The sequence below is a fragment of the Branchiostoma floridae genome, chromosome 3, assembly GCF_000003815.2.
Source record: "Branchiostoma floridae strain S238N-H82 chromosome 3, Bfl_VNyyK, whole genome shotgun sequence".
In the NCBI taxonomy this organism is placed as follows: Eukaryota; Metazoa; Chordata; class Leptocardii; order Amphioxiformes; family Branchiostomatidae; genus Branchiostoma; species Branchiostoma floridae.
In genome coordinates, this window is record NC_049981.1 from 15,502,019 (window position 1) to 15,523,236 (window position 21,218).

A 21,218-nucleotide genomic window follows, 5' to 3' on the forward strand; every position below is an offset into this window, starting at 1 on the left:
TAAACTCTATGAGAGTATTTTTGCATTTATATAGTAATATTCAAGCAAGATATACATAAACCTTTTCTCTTCAACAAAACTTTGTTTCTAACATAATACAAATCAAACTATGAATCATTACCTTGCAGTTTCCACAATCAATTTGCAAAATCTGATAATTTCCGTACATGTCGGTAATTCTTTTATCATGTCATACATGACCCCAAAATCTAAATTCAATTTCATTTGACATTACCTCTTGAGTAAATCTACTTCAAAGGCTTATAATAAGTATTTTTAACTATCAGCACTTTAACTAAAGACGTTTTACAGCTATTATAAGATCCAAGTAGTTTTAAGTTTAACTTCTTCAGCTTTAAGGTTTAAGTAACATTACATTTCAGCTCACTTATAAGAGTGCTCTACAGCACACAGGTTACCTGAGAAGCAGAGTTAACAGTTTGTGTTCATTTTGTCCTCATCTAGTCTACATTGTACATATAATTCTACACATGACAGAAGTACATGCATATACTACTTTCTTGATTGTTCCACCTAGAGGTAGTTAAATCTAGGGGTTAATGACTGTTTCTATGGATCTCCAAATGCCTACTGAAACTACTTAGTGAAGAGGTCCCTACTCTATTAACTATTTGATGACAACAGCTTTTATTAACATGTTTAGCTTGAGCTGAAACATAGGCCCATGCTGTTTGTGATAGAACAATGCCCTCTAACAAAATCATGTCTAACTGCAGCTATGTTTTAGTGAGATTTCTTGAATGTTCAGCTGAAAGTGTTCCAGTTATTATGTTACACATATATCAAGATTACGTTTTTGGTCCCTACGACTAGAATCAGGTAGTCACCAAGCAATTCACCAAGCAAAAGTAGTTAGTTCCAGTCAACAATCCACGGCCTTTGGATATACTTGCCTTGATGGTAAGTGGCATATGCAACATACAGATTTACTGTGGTGCAGAAACACAGTCACACACAGACATGTCAATACAAGACTATGAGAGTACTCTTGCATTTATATAGTAAGATTCAAGCATTTAACAGAAATTAAATCATGAATCAAGAATCTAAAACTTGCTCTTGCAATATATTTATTAATGGCCTAACTATATGCATAGAGAGTATATATTAAAACTAACCAAACTAGTTGCAATAGATAGATAACTATGTATTATACAGCGAAAAGTAGCTCTCCTGAAGAGCCTGGTACGTGTAGCTTAAAAGGATATTTTCAGCCGGAATATGACTGGTCTCCTTTCTATCAATCAACATCCGCACCTTACTGAGCCCCATGTCCAATTTTACAGTAGAATTTCTGCTGAAAAGTAAGTTTCATTCTCTTGTGAATTTGGAACTCAGCCGTAAACAGTGTAACGGTGGCTTGAAAGAGAATACAAAAATGTCTACAATGTATTCTACTGTCCTTGGTCATGGAAGAACTGCTTGGCAGGTCCGCATGCCGGGTTGACGCACATCGGACAGCGGAGCATCAGCTGGCGCGTGCAGGACGTGCCTTTATCCAGGTGAGTCTTGACGAGGTCTGCGAGCCCCTGGTGGAGTGGGAGGGGAAACAAACTGTCAATCATACTTAAACGGTGCATCCCAAAAACATTCAATCCAATATTTTACATTTTTAAGTTAAGCCAGAGGTAAGCAGGGTTATGACATTTCTGTATTGTAGCTCTAAGTTTGAGTTATCACCACAGACAGGTCAAAGGTACACTCAGACATTTTTCCTCTATGAAACTGCTCTGCACTGCCCTTTTCTTTTGTGAATTATGCATCTATCAATGTATAAAGCTATTGTAGATGCATTGGAATACAGCATATAAGTTACATGTATATCCAACTCACCTCAATAAACAATGGGTTATCGTTGAGTGACTCTGCCCTCCTCACATTCTCTACACCACACTGGACACGAAGACGGAAATAAATTAGAATTTGCAACATATTCCTTTAAGTATTATTGTAAAATTAAGAATCATTAATACTGTAGTAGATTGTAGTTTATATACTTTACCAGACATGAATTTTGGGTCTACAGGTCCAATTTGGGGTTTAAAAAATGCATATACACACAGTATTTTGAGCCCTGTTGACAAAAGAAGTAAATGGACATGATTGTCACCTCTGCTGCCAAGGTGGCTGCGTACTCGATGTCCAGCTCATGGAGAGTCTCGATATGGTCACTAGTGAATGCTATGGGCACCAGCAGCAGGTTCTTCTTCCCGTTATTGGCCAGTCCTTGGATCACTTCATCTGTTTGGGGACCAAGCCATGGCAATGGACCAACCTAGTAAAACAACAGGTACAAGTATGTTGGTATGTTTGTTTAGTTCACTAGTAACTCATTAACTACCTTTAGACATAGCACATCAGTTTTGTAGAGTTCATACAAGCTGCATAGAATAGAACTGTAGGGTTTGATCCACCAGGATTTACTGCTACCTACATGTAGATGGTGTAATAAACAGAAGCAATTGATGTGGACGTTTACAATGAATCTTGTATCTTTTGGGGAGGTTCTATTTTTCGTAAATAAATTCAGAGTACAAGAAGACAAATCTACCACATTGAACACTGTCTTTTATCTTCCAGTTTGGGGAGGACTCTTATTTTAGAAAGTCACTTTCAGAAACATCAGTTTGTTAATGTGGCTAACTGGTATTACTGATCTTCCTCTTCCTATTTTGTCATCCTCAATATAGATGAAGCACAATGCTTTTCAAGTAGCTAGTACTGGCACAATGGTAATGTGGTTTACTACAGATCCAGTTTAAACCAAGTCACCCCTTCTCTTCTTGATTAGAGTGTTGGGTTTTCCACCTGAGGCTACTTCATACAAAGGCCTCAGCTTATCATAACTATCCAAAATAATAAATGCAATCCCATACAACATGTCCGAGCTGGGGTTGACCCTAGCAATAAATCCGCGCCCATGGATCCATGATATATGAATCATATGGCAAAGCAGAAGGATTGCTTAGCATTAATGCTACACACATCATGTGTACTATATGTAATAAGCTGTTACCTTGGACTGCCAGACTAGTCTGTATGGGTGAGACATCCCCAACCTCTCCATCACCCTCTGTACGGTCGCACCAACCTCCTGGGGGTACGGGTCTCCTCTGTTTACAACCTGGTCAACAAAGCAACAAGTTGAACACAACAGCACAGTCATAAACTGTATTAGTCACACACAACATCTTGGGAGGTATGGGTCACTTCTGTTTACAACCTGGTCAACAAAACTGCACAGAACAGCAGTCCTCACCTGTGCAGTTGCACCAACTTTCTAGGGGTACGGGTCACCTCTATTTCATTTTACAAACTGGTCAATAAAACAATGACATATACTATCATCAATGAAATTCTTCACACCATACTTGGGAGGTAGTAATGAGCAAGGTTATCTGTGGTTGGTGAGGTTGACTACTAGTCCTTCAAAGTCACCAGCCAATGATGAGTTTTGAAAAGTTGAAAAATCAAATCAGAAAAATCACATTCTGCATGGATGTGACCAGAGGAGTGAAGTGGAGCTAGTATAGGATGGATTCCAGGCTACTCCCAACCCAACACCGACCTTTCTAGGGGAATGGTCTCTAGTACAGTGGAGGAAAGTTCCTGTATGTGTGACAGGGCCTTAAGGCATCACTAAATAAATGTGTGTTCATGTGTGTACTTACTGACATAGGGAGGGAATGTGCAGAAAACAGGATGACCACATCGTCTCGAACATCCGCAGGAAACTTGGCCAACTCCTTCTGAATGTTCTGAGCAAAACACTGGGCAGGAAAGACGAAAAAGTTAGTGTGGATGAACTCAACAACAAAGTGCTTTACAAATGGCGAGAAGCACACGTGCACTAATGCAAACTGTGTGGCAAAAAATTATTCTGAAGATCAATGCATTATAGCAAATCATTGCAACAGTACTCTTCCACAATCGTACAAAGTCAAAGTATAAATTTTCAAATCTAAATCTTCTTATAAGTTGGCTACATTCTAAAAAGTACCAATGAATATCAATGAACAGTGTTTATAGCTATTTTGTCTTTATTGCTGAGCTCTCTAATAATAAAGAATAGAAAATAGTTCTGTTGCAGTACCATAGAGTACATCAAACTTCAGTTCCCAACACACTGTAACAAAATACAAACTAACATACATATCCATGTTTGGGTTATACTGTACACGCAAAAATTGCACCAAAATATGACCGTCCCGGTCATGAACATAAAATCTGGGCTCTGTTTTACCTCCACCAGCATGGGGTGTGTGGGCCACCTGTCAATCACTGTCCACTTCATCTGGCTCCGCCCCTCCTCACCCCTGTCCCTGATCCTCTTATTGTAGTACCTGGGGAAAGGCAACAGTTTAAAGCAAAGTACCACATGGAGGCACTGTGTTCTTGTGTGAGTGTTGACTCAGAACCTGGAGGTAGCATGATTGATCCCTGACAGGTCCCCATGACATGCCCTTGAGAAAAGTAGTTTCCACTAATATCCTGACTTAGTTGTGGCACTGAGGGCATAGTGGTTTCACTAGTGGACAATTGAGATTGAGATTGAGAGGTTGCTGGTTTGACTCCTGGCATTCCTGGTTAGACATTGTTGCCCTTGTGAATGGCACTTTTGTCACTCAATCCAGGTATAACAATGGGTACCTGAGTTCAGCCGGAATGGTAGAAGGCCATGGAACAAGAGAGATCGGTTCCACCTTCCAACTGTGTCACCAAAACACAGTGGATGACAACCAACAAACTCTACCACCTACAATGCAGAAAAGGCAATGGAACTATCTTTACCAGTATGCACTGGTGTTAATCTGAAATGGTTTCTCACCTGTAGATAGCGTTGAGACTGCTGCCAGTTGTAGAACAGCTGTATTGTGGGTACTGCGTGAAGGCTACGGCACGTTCTATTCCATCCCTAGGGGGAAGAGGGGTGCACACAAAAGTTTTATATCATAAAGTCTGAAGACACAGAATCTGCATCTATATTTGTATAGCATGTATAATCATCCTTAAGAGTAATGCATCGACTTCACAGGCAGGCAACATGGCAGCAGCTGGTTATATTACCATGAATGACCTTTCACACCAAACCTTTCCACATCTAGCTGCAAGCATTATCCAAAACTATCATTAAGAGGATGCTTCTACAGTACTTGGTGGCAACAAGTTCCACTCTATGATGAATAATACTAGTAGGCTGTAGTTTAGGTCTCCAACACCTTAAAGCATACTATCCACAGCTCACAAGGCTAAGACATACATTTGTACTTGTGTCCCAGATTTAGAGAAAGATCTTCTCAATCTTACTTTTCCATCTGCTCAATGGTGTCCTCTGTCAGTGGGTCTGCATACCTGAAGCCAATGTAGAACTTGTGTGGAGCTGGGATTAAAGAGAAAAACATCCAGAAAGTAACACAGGACACAAAAAATGAACAATAAAAACAATAGCAGGCTCATTTATGAACTAAAAATTAAGCTTGAAATGACAGATTTAATGACTAAAATGAACATCAGAAGCTCCCAAACAATGCATGAGACTAAAAAAAATGTAAAGCTGGAGACAGTGCTGAATAAGCCTGTCCTTTAAGGGGAAACTTTCCGCAGAATTCTTACCAGTTTGTGGAGAGATCTGATCCAGTATCTTGATCATGCCCTCCCCCTGTTTGGTGGTCCACATCTTGATGGGCGAGCCGCCTCCGATCCGCGAGTACTGCTCCTGTATCTTAGGTGTGCGTCGTTTAGCGATACGAGGGGCCAGGAAGCTGCAACCAGAAAAATCAGTCACCTTTGTGTGTAGTGTCAAAGACCAATTCCTACATTCAAGATGGCATTAAGCACCATAGTAGTGTCACTTTAGCAGGAGTACATCTGAGGGTACCAAACAACATATCTTCCCATTTTTGGTATCTTCTTTTTTGAAATCAGGTGTGAGGCAGAATTCAATGTCATTCATAAAATTTACCTGCTATTGCATGATGAAAAATAAAAGTTATCACAATTTACAGGTAGCAGGGTGATTTGTATCCCCTAGCCGGTGTTTCAATCAGCATAGAGGGCTTTCTGTTGTTTTGTCATTGAATCTGGCCTGCAGATTGTAGGAAATAGTGTTTCTGAGGGTTATGAATTGAATAATTTTTAGGGGAAGATACCCCTAGATCACCAAAGCCAGTTCTGCTTGGCAGATGGCTTCACAATGCTAAGATACCCTTACACTGTGAACAAAATCATGATGAAAACCCTGAAATAAATCTTGATAATGCCTCTGACCTCTGTGCTGGAAGAGGAATAAGATCCTTGTCACTGAACAGCCTGAGAAGGAAGCTTTGGACATCTTCAAGAGTCTCAGGGCCCCCTAGGTTCATCATCATGATGCCTGTTTTAGGTTTCCTGCAAGGTGTAAAAATAAGTGTTTCACTGTTTGTCTACACAGACTAAAGGTACATTACAGTACTTATCTCATATGCAATATATGCATCATATAAAAGGGGGGTTATCATTAACCGGTATCTTTCAAGACACCATACTGTATAAGGTAATGTCCATTCACATTGGGAAGGACCCTACTCTTATTCATTAGTGTACAAGGCTTTTTAAGTATAATGTGCCTTGAGGTGTGGGCATCTGGCTTTACATCTCTGACTTTCAAGGGGCCCGAATTCTAATCACTTTGAGACCACATCACATCAAATCACATCAAGACCTACAAGTACATTTGTATCCATTGACCAAATATAAAACAATCCATCCAGGGCTTAACGAGTTATTATGTTGACACACAAAGAGACATACATACATACACAGACACACACACAGACAGAACAGTAGGACAGACCTTTCATCCTGTACTTGAACATCACCATCAGAATCCTCTTGTTTATCTGGCTGTGCTGCAGTGGAGAGACCCCTGGCAGCTAACCTCTGCACTGCAGGCACAGGCCTGATGCCTAGCCCAAGACATGTTGCCCTCCTTGCGACTAGGTGAAGCATTCCTATGAATACGAGGGAAACACAAAATATAGACAACACCATAATGTGACTATAGCAATACAAATGAAATATGAACCAGAACAAGCTGTTGATTAAAGTTGATAATATCATTGTATTGTCCATGATGGCAAGATGTAATCATGTTGAAGGTCCAGATGGCATTTTCTCACGGCTTATTTGCATACATCAACAATCCTATCTACCACACCTAGTCCAACATTCTAAATAAGATCAAATTACATAAAATTTTATCAAACATGTGTCTATTTCAAAAATACTGTATGCATGTACTTATTTTCCATTTAGTTTCCATGCGAGTATATCTATGCAAGGAGGTTTATGTCCTCATTCATAAAAATCATACTTTGGGTCTGAATAAGAATCAAAGAATTCTATAAAACACTGTGACAGCTGGTTGTGGCAAGTCTAGGAGCAGCATTTGATGGTTGTTCATATAACATGCGCCAATATAGTGTAATGTATACTTTAAGTTCATTTATTTTTGAGGGCTCTTAATTTTGCAGTTGGATGGGAAAGGAGTTTTTGTAGGGGTTTAGGTCTGTGATCAGAACAATTTTGCATTACGGTTAGTAATAAAGTGGAATCGTGCATACATATGCATTTGCAGCATCATGGAGCTGTGAGGGTAATGTTAGTGATAAAATACAAAAATTAAGACCATTGCAAACATGTGACGATTTACAGTACAAGAATTTCCCATCTGATGCATTAGAAATAAAAATACACTGCGCCAACTGTAGGCACATATTTTCTTTTTGTTTATAGTACTAGTACTGTATGTGGGCCCACCAGCCCGACTAAATAAACCATGGTAAACTAGATTCAATGTATGTATATACATGAACTATTGACACACTAAATACATGTACATAGATAATTAAGGGTCTGTATGGCCATTGGGAAAGCCATGTAATTCGTAGCAAGGTGCCCAAATTTTGCGAAATTGACTCTCTTGATTTTAGCGTAATACAAAAGGCGTTTTTCTAAAGTCGACAAAGCGTTGTCAGGACCCCAATGCAGACCCTGATAACTGGCGTGGGGATCCCAGGAGCCAGGGGACTGTTTCTACTCACCTCTCCTAGTTGTTTCAGTGGTTCCCACATCAACGCTGTGTGACTAAGGCATAAGACCAAACTGACCTTCCAAATAGAACAACCTTTTGGTGTAGTGGTTAGCGGCATTGGGGTTGTGAGCTGGCAGCCCAGGTTTGACACAGGTTTGAATCCCAGGGGCCAGGGGGGGGACTGTTTCTACTTGCCTCTTCTACAGTTTGTAGTTGTTTCAGAACACCCCTCATCACCCTCCCAAGGATGCAAAAATCAATATTGGCCTTGACAATGGTAGATTACGTTAAACCTTAAATACACTCTTCCCACCCCTCCTCCACATGCTGAAGCTCCTCCGCCAACGCATAACGTACTGTCCCTACCTTACACAACGCACGGCGTCTCCTTAATATTCGCTTTGATAACTTTGTTGCATAACTGAAGTACCCACGCCCCCCTCCCACATCACACACAACCAAGGAAAAAGCGAGTATTTCTCCTAAATATCAAGTCTAAACTCTTTTCTGATGAGGTGCCAACCTTCCTCACATTCCTGAAGATATGTAGACCGTGCGTTAAAACGTTTGATAGCACTTTGACTGTGCAAACGGGAAATAGTGACGTAAATTCTTACCTAAGCCACTCACGCCTGCCGCCATGTTGTTTTAAAGAAAGGTCAAACGGGGTCATGGGAAGCTGTCAGCTGGAACATGGCGCGAAATTCTTTGGCAGCTGCTATTTCTGTCAGCAGTGTGTGTGTATCAGACACGTAACTTATTACACGTTCGCTGTTTTAGAAACGAAGGTAATGTTTTCACAAACGTTTCGCTGATTGTTGATCAGCTAAAAATGACTATTTTTTTTGTTGCACAGCATTTTCATCAAGGACCATGTATTTGAACGTTAGGGCTTATTAGCTAGAAACTTAAACGTTGTGACTTGTTGGTCTTCTAATTTTACTGTGTCGGACTGCCAGTAAGTTTCGGACAGTGACTGTCACTAGTCAAGAGTTCAGGCATTTATTAAGTTTAAAGTTCAAAGTGCCAGGGGTCATATTAACTGTAATGCATCAATTTGATCACGTCCATAGGTCAGTCTGTTGTTCTGGTTGAAGGTTAACGTCAGACTGTGACAGCTTATTGGATGTCAAAAGTGAGGTAAGACATAACCCTGGAGGGTATACCTGTTTCGAAGTTTCAGCCTGAGATATAACACATTACATGGAATCAGTTGATGTCTGTTGGTGACTGTGTGATTGTCATACGAGGGGGTATATCTAAAATGACCTCTAAAATTGAACTTGAGCTATGAAAGCTGGAAGGCCATGTGCAAGTTATGTTCAAGGGCTGGGAATTCAATGCATTAGAGAATAGTTCCCTCACTAGTTGTGACATATTCGGTGTTAAGTCTCTACTTTGCAAGTTATTGTGACTTTCTGTCAATGTTCATACATGAAAGCTCCTTGGTTCAATTAACAATAATTATTTTTTAAAAAAACAAGTCTTAACTTTCAAGTGTTGTATGATTCCATGCAGTTTAATAGATATAATCTACGGAGATCTAATCAACTGAAATCAAGATTGCAAACTTTTTACAGTAAGATAATCAATACAAGGAATTCAAAGTTAAAGATTTTAAGTTTGTATCTAAATTAGAATAGTTATATGTTATAGTGGTCTTGCTTCCCTGTTCACTGAGGTAGAAATTTGCAAGAAAATGATTTTCCATCTACATAATGACTATTTATCAATACATTTTTTTTTAAAGACTGAGACATCCATGCAAGTGTGTGCTGGCCTAACCCTAGTGTGGACCCGCATTGTTTGAGAAGACTAGCAAACTGCTAATTAACTTATAGTATAAACAATGCCAGGAAACAGGCAGCTTAAGAACAGAACTGCTGTGGACCCACCAGACGGAGGCTGGGGATGGGTTGTCGCGCTGGCAGGTTCCGGGATTCTCGCAAGTACGTTTGGCATCATCCACTCATCGGGCGTCTTCTTTGTTCCGTGGAGAGAGCAGTTTGTCGGCGCCTCGGCTGCAGAGGTCGCCTTGGTTTCAACAATGGTTATGGGGATAACGAATTTGGCAGGTGAGAATAAATCAGTCCAATACATCTTAGTACGGTCAGCCATGATTTCTACAGGAAGTGGGGAAGGTCTATATTCACACAGTATAGACAGAACTAAGGGGCCACCCAAAAGTGGACATGATGACCTGAGTTACTGTCTTACATTAGTCTTAATACACATTTGGTCATTCATACTTGTAGGCAGGGATGGATGGGAGGAACCCCATGACCCACATGCTCTCTTGACTGATGTAATCAACAATTTTCATTTTAAGTTTTAAATCCCCTCAAAAACACTAGCCATAATTTTTTAAAAGGGTTACATTTTCACAATCTTTTCTGGGGGGAGGGGCATTTTGAAATCTACATGTAAGTGGTCAGGAAGGTTGAACAAATGACAGCGGATTAAAGATTTTTAGAGATTAAAGATGAAAAGAACGTTTGGTTTTGGAAGGCTTCACTCATCAGTATCTGTTTTCCAGTTGTTATTTCGGTGTTTATGGAATGAACATGTATTTGCCCATTTTGCAGCTTTTTTGTTCAAGTAACAGTCGTGGTTGCAAACTTTTTTGGAAATTAAAATTGATGTGCACACATAGGTCGTTTAAATAATCGAGTGTGTCCCTAAAAAATGAAAAGTGTAATGATCTATATCAATTCAGTTAACTTGGATAAAAAAAGGTGTGTAGATTCCTGCTCTATGACTATATTGATATTGCATTTTTGTGTATAACAGTAGTCATTTCTTTCCCAAGCACCCATATCGAGTGGTCTTGGTGGGAAGTTTGGATTCCGTCCAGTCATCATGGCAGGAGGTGTGCTGGCAGCAGCAGGGTTCTGTCTCAGCCGGTTTGCAACTCACATCTCCCACCTTTACATCACTGTTGGCTGTCTTGTAGGTGAGATGGGACAATAAAAGTGGCAAGCCTTGAAGGCGATCTTAAATGTGACTAGGGTTTTTGACTTAGGATCTATAAAGGTTTTGGATTCAAATCTTAGCACTTGTAGCAGCCCCCAAAGTCTTTACGCCTCAATGTATTTCCTCAATCTTTTAAGGTAAAAATGCGGTACCTGGCTTTGGTAAGGGACATCTTCTTGGATGGGATGTAAAGTTGGAGGTCCAGTGTTTCTTTCTTAAAACACCGAACCTCCAACTTCACCTCAAGCATGTAAAAGAAACCACCACACTTCTGGAAAAGAGTAGGGAACCATCTTGGTGTGATTGGATCAATGATAGTACATTTAAGAAATTCAGTCTTATCTTATATACCTCATACCTCATCAGTGGGGGTATCTTATGCAGATGCAGATACTTACTGTACAGAAACTGGACCAGGTGTGTTTACCAGTTTTGCAAACAAACTTTTTATCTTTTTATCTTTTGATTTGCAGGGTTTGGCAGCAGCTTGAGTGTAACAAACATCCTGGTATGCTTGGGAAGATACTTCACCACAAAGAGACTCCGAGCCAACAGTATTTCCACACTGGGAGGGAGTCTGGGTGCCTTCGCTTTCCCGCCTCTCTTCCAACTACTGATAGATGAATACGGGACGAAGGGGGCTCTTTTGATCGCCGGTGGTATCATACTTCATGTTGTGCCGCTCGGAGCACTGGTGCGCCCAATCCACCTCAAAGCTGAAGCGACAAGCATAACGAATTCAAGAAAGCAACCTGTCTTTCCAGATGACAATACTTTATCTGTAGAAATACAAGACAAGGGTTCACATGGTTGCTTTTATGGTTGCAGTATAAGAAAGAGATTTCTGTCTGTACTTGATGTCAGTCTTTTGAAGGAACCATCCCTTTTGATATTTCTTATCTCAGTTGGTTTTGTAGCGTCCAATCGCCAAGCCTCCAACATCTACCTCATCCCACGTGCAAAGTTTCTGGGCATAGACGACTATCCCGCCGCTTTCCTCATGTCTATTGCGGGCATCCTGGGAATGTTTGGTCGTGGCATTGCCGGAGTGCTGCCTGAGTGGGAGAGGTATCGACGTATCGACCAGTACGGGACAGTAGCTGTCGCGATGGGCTTTACGATGATGCTGGTGCCATTGGCTGTGTCATATGGCAGTATGGTCGCCTACAGTGTTGTAATTGGGCTGCTGTTTGGGGCGCTCATCCCGTTAACTATCACGACAGTTTCAGACCTTGTTGAGATTGAAAGACTTCCCAGCGCCATGGGACTCAGGATGTTTGTGCAAGGTGTTGCCACTCTAGCTGGACCAGCTGTTTCAGGTAAAGACCCAGTCATATTTGTCACACTTAAAGCATGACTGTCTGAAGGGCCCATCCAAAATCTTCTGCAGGAAAAAAACTAAACTTCATGACAAGAAATTGAAGTAGATAGTATTTTTTGGAAGTTTGAAATGATAGATCTAATTATAGTGAAAATTGATAATATGACCTCCCAAACAATGAGTGGGATGGAAAAAATTTTAAAGCTGGAGACAGCCCTACATTGTATATTCATGACAATATATTTAGGGTACTGAAAAGCCATTTAATTCACTGGAAAAGAAAAGTTTTCAGAGAGAAAATTACCTTTTCTTCAGCATTTAATGTTTGATTTGAACCTATTCTATGGTGCAGTAGCAATCCTCTCAGTTTTCAACATTTCAAGAAATGAAGTCACCACATTAACTGCAAAAATAAAACCTCTGCAATATACTTCAAGATTAATTATGTTGGGGAATCAGTCATGGATAAGTTAGTAAAAATAGGTTCAATGTTGAAATAGATCATAATCAAGTTACTTGAGTAATTGCTCTATGGTGTAAATTATGACATCTTTTTCCTGAAATCTTTACTCTATGCAGGGGCCTTACGTGACGTCACTGGTAGCTATGATGCAACATTTCTGCTGGGTGGGGCATGTGTTCTGTTCGGAGGGCTGATTCCATTTTCACTGCACATGCGAGTGTTTACTCAATACAAGGTCAAACAAACAAACAAACAAACAAAGGAGGACATCATGGATGACACAGGCATGGTGGACACAGCAGCACTGAATGATAATGAACCTGCTCCTCCAGATAGACCAATGATAGTAACAAAAGAAACATCATTATGAGTTTATCATAATTTTTTATGAAGATTGTAATGATTGTGATAAGTGATATCCTGTTTTGATATGAGAGTGGGACAAAACGTTTCACAGCAGAATAGACCATTTTACAAAATTTTACAAATATTTATGAAAACAAGGACTGGGTTAAGGAAATGCATGTAAAAATTTAATAAACATTGTTAGGAAAGTTGTAAGCAAGGGTGCAAGCAAGGGTGCCATAAAAGGTGTTTGGGTTAATATCAAGTTTATTTTAGCAATTCTAGTTTTGCCCAAAGCACCACCAAGATTTTGGAAATTGATCTATTAACGTGCCTGAATGTCTTTATATTTTGTCGCTGTTGTACAAACTATTAAAATGTGCAATAAGCAACATTTTTAATAGAATAGTTCTTTTGAAAACAATGTACATTACGATTTCTTATCATCTAGGAAAGAATTTGTAAAGTTACATTTTTTGTCATAAGTGCCACAATCTAGCAGTTTGGTTGCCAAGGTATTTTATGGGTATTGTATTCATATCCATGTGCAATTCAATATAAAACCCAATACAAAAGTTGGAAACTAGGCATTGGTCATTCATATCTCTGTTGTTACTTTCTGTATGACAAATCTTTAGAAAAAACATATTCATCATCCTTTACAATGATGTCCCTTTGGTTCGGTTCTTAATTCGATTAGGTAATGCTAGTTCTTGTTCATTGCCATTGACTGCTTATGCTAGTTCACCTTTATTTGCTGGTTGAGTGTAATATTTTCAAATTATTGTTAAAAAAAATTTAAATCCACTCACCATCCACTGTGAAAAAAATCCACTCATCGTCCACCGTCTGTCAATTAGATACCTCTAAGTAACCAGTTTTAAAATAACGGTTATTGTTTACCCCGCGGATAAAGGTGAACTAGGCTATTAGCCAGATTAATCTTAGCGTTCAGCAGTAAATGGCAAATGGCACACCAACCACACAACTTTGTTGCAATACTATTCTTTTCCGATAGAGGACGCTGCTGTCTATGCAACAAAAGCAGCTTCACTGCTAACATAGAACTTTATCAGGTAGTCACTGGAAATACTACTAGAAGCGTATACATGAACCATCATTTTAGTATTCGATAGGAAATTCATGGGACTAAAGCCATTAGAACAAAAAAGAAATAGCAAGGTCGCTTTGGTATGACTGACGTAAAAATGACACCATCCATATGCAATGTATAGCTAGGTTAGCCTTCCTTAGTTCCTATTTTTTATAGACAAAGTCTGGTATCAATTTCTTGACAAACGTGTGATATCAACAGCGCATTTAAACCGAAATGCTGTTGTTTTGGTTACTGCCTGCGTTGCAGATGTTGCATCACTGTCCACGTGCACGTGACAACCACGTGGAAGATGTAAATATTAGTCCCAGCTGATCGGCGAGGTCAGCGTTAGGCCACGCCCTCCTGCATACTTAATTAGCCAAGATGGCAGCTGATCGACTTCTTGCATCATGACAGCAGCGCCCAGACATCCCGTCTTCCTGCGGCAAGATCGCCCGCTTTACGTCTCAAAGATGACACATTTCCCGTGTCAAGACGTCTAGGAAGAACCCCTCGACAAACCTTGACGGAGATCAGAGCGAAGGATGAAGCCGAAAGACGGTGAGTGGATTTTTTCTGGGGAAGGTTTGAGGGTAGGTCAGTCGCCCAGGCTTGCCCGGGACCACGTAAACTTACCCGTCTATTTTGAGTGGTAATTTGCCGGTAAAGTCGTCTATTTCCCTCCTTATTTCCTTGCCTGTATTCATCAACTATCAGTGATATTTTCAGGTAACATCTGGTTGCTTTGAAAAATTACAATACGTTACAGAAGTACAATGATTTTGAGGATTGTTTTTTACCCATCTGATTTGTTTTGGGTGTTACCAAAACCGCCGTCTATTGACATTCAAATTTTCTCACTAACGTCAAAAGAAAGGCAACAAACGGGAAAGGCAGCTTGTCCCTTTGCGGTGTCACATCGCTTTGCCAGGCCTTGAAAAACCTATCATCCATTACAGGTCAACAGGCATTTGACGTACGCTGCACGTTTTTTGCTCATTATCATTGTGCAATTCCAGGATATTTTGAGGATGTGGGGCGGGTTGCGGGTAGATGAGTCATTTGATATGGATGGTTGAAGATCTGGAAAGGATCTTGATCACAGTAACTGTTACATGTACTAGATCGCGGTGGGATCACTTTGAAATAAATTACAAGAGAAAAAAAAAACAGGTCACTTATAGTACTGCTGCCGTATTTCATTTATTATATCATGCAAAATGCCCCTGCTTTTGATTTTTTTACTTTATACAGCAATATAATGCTCAAAATACAATCATCATTTAGATATAATCATCTGGTGTATTTTGCCAGCCAGTAGATATGACCAAGAAATTGTCTCGCTGCTCTCGCACATTGTATGATTCAATGTGTTTTTAAATGCTTGAACGGAACAGGAAAATATCCACTGTTACAGATGAAAACTTTTAGAATTATCAACAAAGCAACCTACAGAAAATTCTCTGTCATTACCATCAAATTAAAATTTAAACTAGTTTTACTACACTACTTATAACGCAAATTCAGTCATTAAGCCTGACACATCGCTTGTGCTGTAAAGAGCTTTCACGATTCACGATGAAAAATGCATCGTTTGCGATTCACCGATCAATAAACCAGGAGCAGGACAAGGTCTTGTGAAGGGCATATATTGAAAGCATACAGTTATATTTGTATATTTTATATACAGTGACATTTCGATATTTAAGTACTACTAAACAGACCTACGTCTGCGTTATTTCTTCAACTTCTACTTCAAGAGGGCAAAAGTACAGTGTGTATCAGACATTTAAAAAAAATTTCAATTCAAGGCCATTTCACTACTAACAGTAAATTTGATTTTGAATACATTTTTGTTGGGACTCCACATGATATTCAGCATCTTTTTGTCTTGTATTCATATGTAACATATGTATATTTGATGATGTTGAAATTCATATGAATTTGCAGTGTAATCATTTAACAGCATTTATTTCCTAAAAATGGAAAAGAGATGGTGCATATCTACACATACATAGTTTCCCTTGGGAAGAATTCCTCTGAATTTCACTCAGCATTCCATAGGTGTTCCATATGGCAAAGGTTTGAATATCCCATGACAGTTCCAGTATTCTAATGTACTGGATCATGTACACTTGTGGGATGTGTAGTCTAGTGCTCGTATGTCCAGTGGAAATTTGCTTGTTGGAGACAAAAAATTATTCCCATCCGTCCAAAACATAGTGAACTTCATCAGTTCATGACAAGAAATTGATTAGAATGTATTTTTTGTCAGCTTAGAATGACAGATTTAACAAGGAAAATTAACAGTATGCACTCCCATGATAACAATGAGTGGGATGGAAAATAATTAAATCTGGAGACATGTGTACACACATGTAAACAACTGAAAACAGCTGTACTTTATTGCATGTATTTACATACTCCAACCCACTTGGGCTAAGACTTAAGTGGATATGTGCCACACCCAAATATCATATCAACTTAATACAAAGTATTTTACAGAATGATTTGGCAGTATGACTATAAATTGATGAATATCTGAAAATCACTTCTTGAACTATCAAGAATGTAGCCTGGGTAGTGGGTACCATCCTATTTCTACCGGGGCTCCGGTAGAAAATATAGGATGGTACCCAGGCTATCAAGAATGCACCAAAACATAATGAAAAAGATTATAATTTGATTGCTATTTAGGCAGGGAAATATATTATACATAAAAGTTTTCATTTTCCTCGCTTTGTATTATGTTTGTCCTTGCGGTTTTATGTTCCCAATGGTGGCTTTTGCCTAATGGTGCAGTCCATATTCATCCGTGGCATGAGAATGCCTCACTGCAAATAGCTGGCTATGTTCTATCTTGGTCATACAGAGCTTGATGTCCAAGCAGTTTTAAATTTGATACAAGGTATTCCCTCAACCATTCAAACTAAAAAAATCCAAATAAGGGACCAGCAGTATTTTTTATGTGTGATGTGTTGTTTGTTACACACCTCATGTGAAGATCCCTAAATTTGATAAGTAAATTATGTAAATACTAAACACAGCACTAGCTTAGATCATATATATTGTACACAGCACACACAGTATTGTTGAATTTTAATATGTTTACACTTTTACAGTTCTCCTATTTTCATGATGACCTCTCTGTTGTGACTCCTGATGCCACGAGTATGCATTTACAATTAATGATAATGTACTACAGAATTGTTACAAACCTGAAGTCAAAAACACTTGCAAATGAAAATAGTAATTGCAAAAGTTTAGTCCTTTTGAGAAGATGAATTCGCGAATTCTTGGTCAGGCTAGTCAGCATCCTGTTCAAGTGTTGTCCATCCAAGCCTGTACTGACTGGACTGCACGTTGCTTACTTCTGAGATGGAAGGGATCAGGTGTATCAACGTGACACATGGACACATTATATTTATTTCAATTACAAAGTGGCTTGTTTAGACAGAAGAATGAAAACTACATGTACAGCTGTCATAATCTATAGCCATTTTCTATTTATTGAGATTGAAGTAGTAGTAATTTAGAGGCATGCTACTGAGAAAATTATTTAAAATTAATTCCAATTATTTCTATCCCTATCCAGTACATTTTATGTATGGCTGGGGACTATGGCAGGTCTGGGACTGGGTACTTGATACTGCTGTCACGGACAGATTAACAAGGGTAGATAATGTAGAGTAGAGTAGAGTACAGTATGTTAGCAATAGCACACCCCTATGTTCTATTGTTAGTCCCCCTATACATGTTTGAACATACATGTACATTCTCACCATAAGATCATGGACCAACACCCCCCACCCCTAATCCTAACCCTGGCCTTAAACATTCTGTGGTGAGAAGCAGACAAGAAGGTGTTCGTAATTCAAGGAGTGATTTGTTCAGTCACCAGATACAACCTTTGACCTCTCTCTGTTTGTTGTGGCTGCAAGGTTACCACAGCTGACTGTTCATTCGGGCGTTCTTTAAAGGGGGTCCATTATGGCTGAATAAGCACCTTTGTGGCACAGAAAATGACCTTCAGAATAATGACCTTTGGCAGGAATAGAGTCTAAGGACAGCCAGTTGATTTGGAAGGTGATAAAAGTGTTGTTCTTTCAAGTCTTAGGCCCAATCTACACACAGTTTTTACCGATATCTGTGGGGATGTCGGGAGGGATCTAGAACGTAGGGGGCCGGACACCCATGGCGCTTGCAGTCATAAACATATAGCGCGATTTTCCAAATGGCGTTATATGCTAATGAGCCTTCCCGAAGTCGGGAAGCATCTACACGCGCGCGAAGCTGTCGGGGACCCCTGCTAAGCTATCTGTAAGATATCGTACGAATGGTCCGGACCTTTCGGGAGAAATTTTCCCGATATCGTAAAGGCGATATAGTAGTTCCATCTTGACGATGAAAAAAAGCTGTCGGCGAGAGGTTGTAGGCTAAGTGTTTATAGATTTGCGGTAGAAATAATTGTCTACTAATTCATTGAAAACACATATTTGCAGTGTCATAAATTCTTGGTGAGAGAGGTCTCAATGAAAATTGCGAGAATGAACGGTGACCACAAAAGTTTCAACATTGACTTATAGTTATACTAGACTCATCAAGATTTAGTCTACTCTTTAGTCTACAGCAAAAGTCATTGCTACATATAAGGAAAGCAACACTGGCCATATGTGTGGGTGATATCTCACCATGCATATTTTAATGACATATAAGTCTTACATCAAGACTGTTAAGAGCCTATTTATAAACACGATGGAGTGTTTATTTCCAAGTTGTCATCAGTGCCCCCTACCATCAATTACACTCTACTGTTTTTAGCTCGCTCTTTTTAACAAGCTGTCATGCAAACCCTCTTAAAGGTGCTGAATCTATGGCTAAGAGTAATGTTTTTGACCTCGGAAAGCACATCTGCACTGTCAAGGTCACAGAAAGTTAAACCAGTGTCTTAAAGTAGGCTCCACATCTGTGAAGGAAAATTGACACCAATTAACTTGTTGTTTAGAGAGATGCTGCCACATTTTTGTTAGTAGATAATACTCATAGTTAATAGTGTTAAATGCCCTAACGAGCCCGTTAGTCGGTAAATGGCTTGAAGACATATTACCGTAATACAGTATCCTGTTAGATTAATCATCTGAAATAAACAGTCATTTGCAATCATCATTTTGATGTTTTAATTTAAGTCACTTGAATTGACTACGTTTTATTTTGTGAAGTGAGTTAGCCTTCAGCCTCTCACTTGCTGGGTTGGACAAAAGGTGAGGTACGTAACCTATATGCATTGTTTTCAAAAAGTGTATTTGGGAATGCCATTTCAATGAATCCGATTGTGATTTCAAATTGCAATATTATTGTAGTATGAAACTGCTGTTTGTCAATTGGATTTTCCTACATACCTTGTTCTTGTAAACAATGGATACAGGTTACCTCACAGATAAAGGTGAGCTAGCCTTGGGTACCCTTGTTTCCCCTTTTCCCCTTAAATTTCTGTTCTGGGACAGAGGGACAGCTTATCCAAGGCATCCCTTGTCGAGAATATACTGTATACTAATGTGCATACATACGTGACCCTACTCAAACATCTGGGTGCAACACATAAGTCCAATTTTGGGGACACAAAAGCCAGTATTTCAGCTCTGTATAAATATCATCCAACACACCTGCCTCTGTCAGGTGTAAGTGGTGTCTTTGAATAAAGGTCACCTCGCTTTAACATTGTCCTTGACTGGATTGGGGACAAGGCTCCAGCGTCACAAACATGTGGCTAATATTTTGTAAGTCTTATGCTGTAGACTTATTTAAGCAGTTTCAAGCCACAGGCCAATGCAATATTAAAGTCAAATCTGATTAACTGATCTAAAACTAAAAGGAGCACCTATAATTCGTCAGATGATCGCTTCAGTGGATTCTAGACAGGCACGAATTATAGCTGATTATGTCACAAATACTAGACAGGTAAGTTGTTTTTGATTACATTATTATAGACATGATGTATTTTGTACCTATTTACAACGAAAGGTGGATACAAGAGTTGAAAATGAAATAGCAGAGCAGGTTTTCCAATTTTTTTGTTCCGGTAAAAATTATAGACTTACATGTTTAAGGACAGTGAATTTAGATATAGACAAAATGGCCTCCAAAAAGATGATATGAAATACTCTAAAACATATGTAAGTTAAAAATACTGTCATAATATGACATTTTCCTATCTTGTTGGTATGTTAGTGTTACTGTTGCCTGGTGAGGACTGTATTACCATCAAGATTTTGACTCGAGTCCACCCAGCGAGCGGCGGGGAATGTTTACTGGATGCTTTCACAGGCCGGCAGTAATTCAGAAGGGGTCTGCCTATAGTATACACCGCAAACGACCGCAAACGAGCACAAACGGGTCTATTATGCAGTATTCATGAGACAATGGCCTTGTTTGACGCTCTAGTCTAGATACACTGTCTATGCAATGATAGATTAAAAAACAAGGCAAATTATAAGTTACCAGTTTTGTTTAGTTATTCCGCTTGTTTCAAGTTCGAAGGGATTTCTGGCCGCCATCTTGGATCATCCGCATCAGGGGTCTTAGAAAGTACCTTCATGGCTTGGCGCAGGTGCTTTTGACAGCTAAAAAATGTAAAAAATCCACGACGGCAGGATTCCAGTGCCCATCACTCGTCTATGCATACGGCTAACACTCGCTTTCACGGGGGGCTGGAGCCGGGCATGCTTGACACTCGCGCTTGGCGCTCGGTCTCGCAACCCATAACCCTAGCTAAAAAATGTCAAAAACTGCGGCTACATCATCAGAGCTATCGCTCTTCATCTCCCTAATTTTGAAGATAATCTCATTCACTTTCGACTCAAAAGATAGTGCCAAAGTGCAGATTTCTCCATCCAGACCCCGTGAGACGGAAGATCCAAGATGGCGGCCA

At 39.6% G+C, this 21,218-nt stretch overlaps 3 protein-coding genes across 4 annotated transcripts in view; 2 read left to right on the plus strand and 1 right to left on the minus strand.

Annotated features, from left to right (window-relative positions):
• Nucleotides 1-58: 58 nt before the first annotated feature.
• On the minus strand, nucleotides 59-8,828 carry LOC118411936 (ferrochelatase, mitochondrial-like). Its single transcript, XM_035814457.1, has 12 exons — nucleotides 8,710-8,828; nucleotides 6,854-7,010; nucleotides 6,289-6,408; nucleotides 5,635-5,783; nucleotides 5,329-5,401; nucleotides 4,850-4,936; nucleotides 4,265-4,364; nucleotides 3,693-3,791; nucleotides 3,038-3,145; nucleotides 2,132-2,296; nucleotides 1,855-1,914; nucleotides 59-1,550 (listed from the first exon to the last, which is right to left on the minus strand). Exons 1-12 carry the CDS (start codon nucleotides 8,732-8,734, stop codon nucleotides 1,416-1,418), a joined length of 1,278 nt encoding a protein of 425 aa, XP_035670350.1. The 5' UTR covers nucleotides 8,735-8,828; the 3' UTR covers nucleotides 59-1,415.
• On the plus strand, nucleotides 8,735-13,777 carry LOC118411932 (monocarboxylate transporter 13-like). Of its 2 annotated transcripts, none has more exons than XM_035814450.1 (6): nucleotides 8,735-8,880; nucleotides 9,166-9,232; nucleotides 9,843-10,167; nucleotides 10,902-11,045; nucleotides 11,539-12,384; nucleotides 12,966-13,777. In XM_035814450.1, exons 3-6 carry the CDS (start codon nucleotides 9,942-9,944, stop codon nucleotides 13,217-13,219), a joined length of 1,470 nt encoding a protein of 489 aa, XP_035670343.1. In that variant the 5' UTR covers nucleotides 8,735-8,880; nucleotides 9,166-9,232; nucleotides 9,843-9,941; the 3' UTR covers nucleotides 13,220-13,777. The 2 variants fall into 2 exon arrangements, with proteins under 2 accessions (XP_035670343.1, XP_035670344.1); XM_035814451.1 differs by having other exon boundaries at nucleotides 9,949-10,167.
• An 873-nt stretch (nucleotides 13,778-14,650) lies between these two features.
• Nucleotides 14,651-21,218, plus strand: part of LOC118411917 (protein FAM214A-like) — a 27,088-nt gene continuing 20,520 nt past the window's right edge. Inside the window, exon 1 of the mRNA XM_035814419.1 lies at nucleotides 14,651-14,851. Within this exon, the coding sequence (XP_035670312.1) occupies nucleotides 14,836-14,851 (16 nt within the window). The 5' untranslated portion in view covers nucleotides 14,651-14,835. The remainder of the gene's footprint in view (nucleotides 14,852-21,218) is intronic.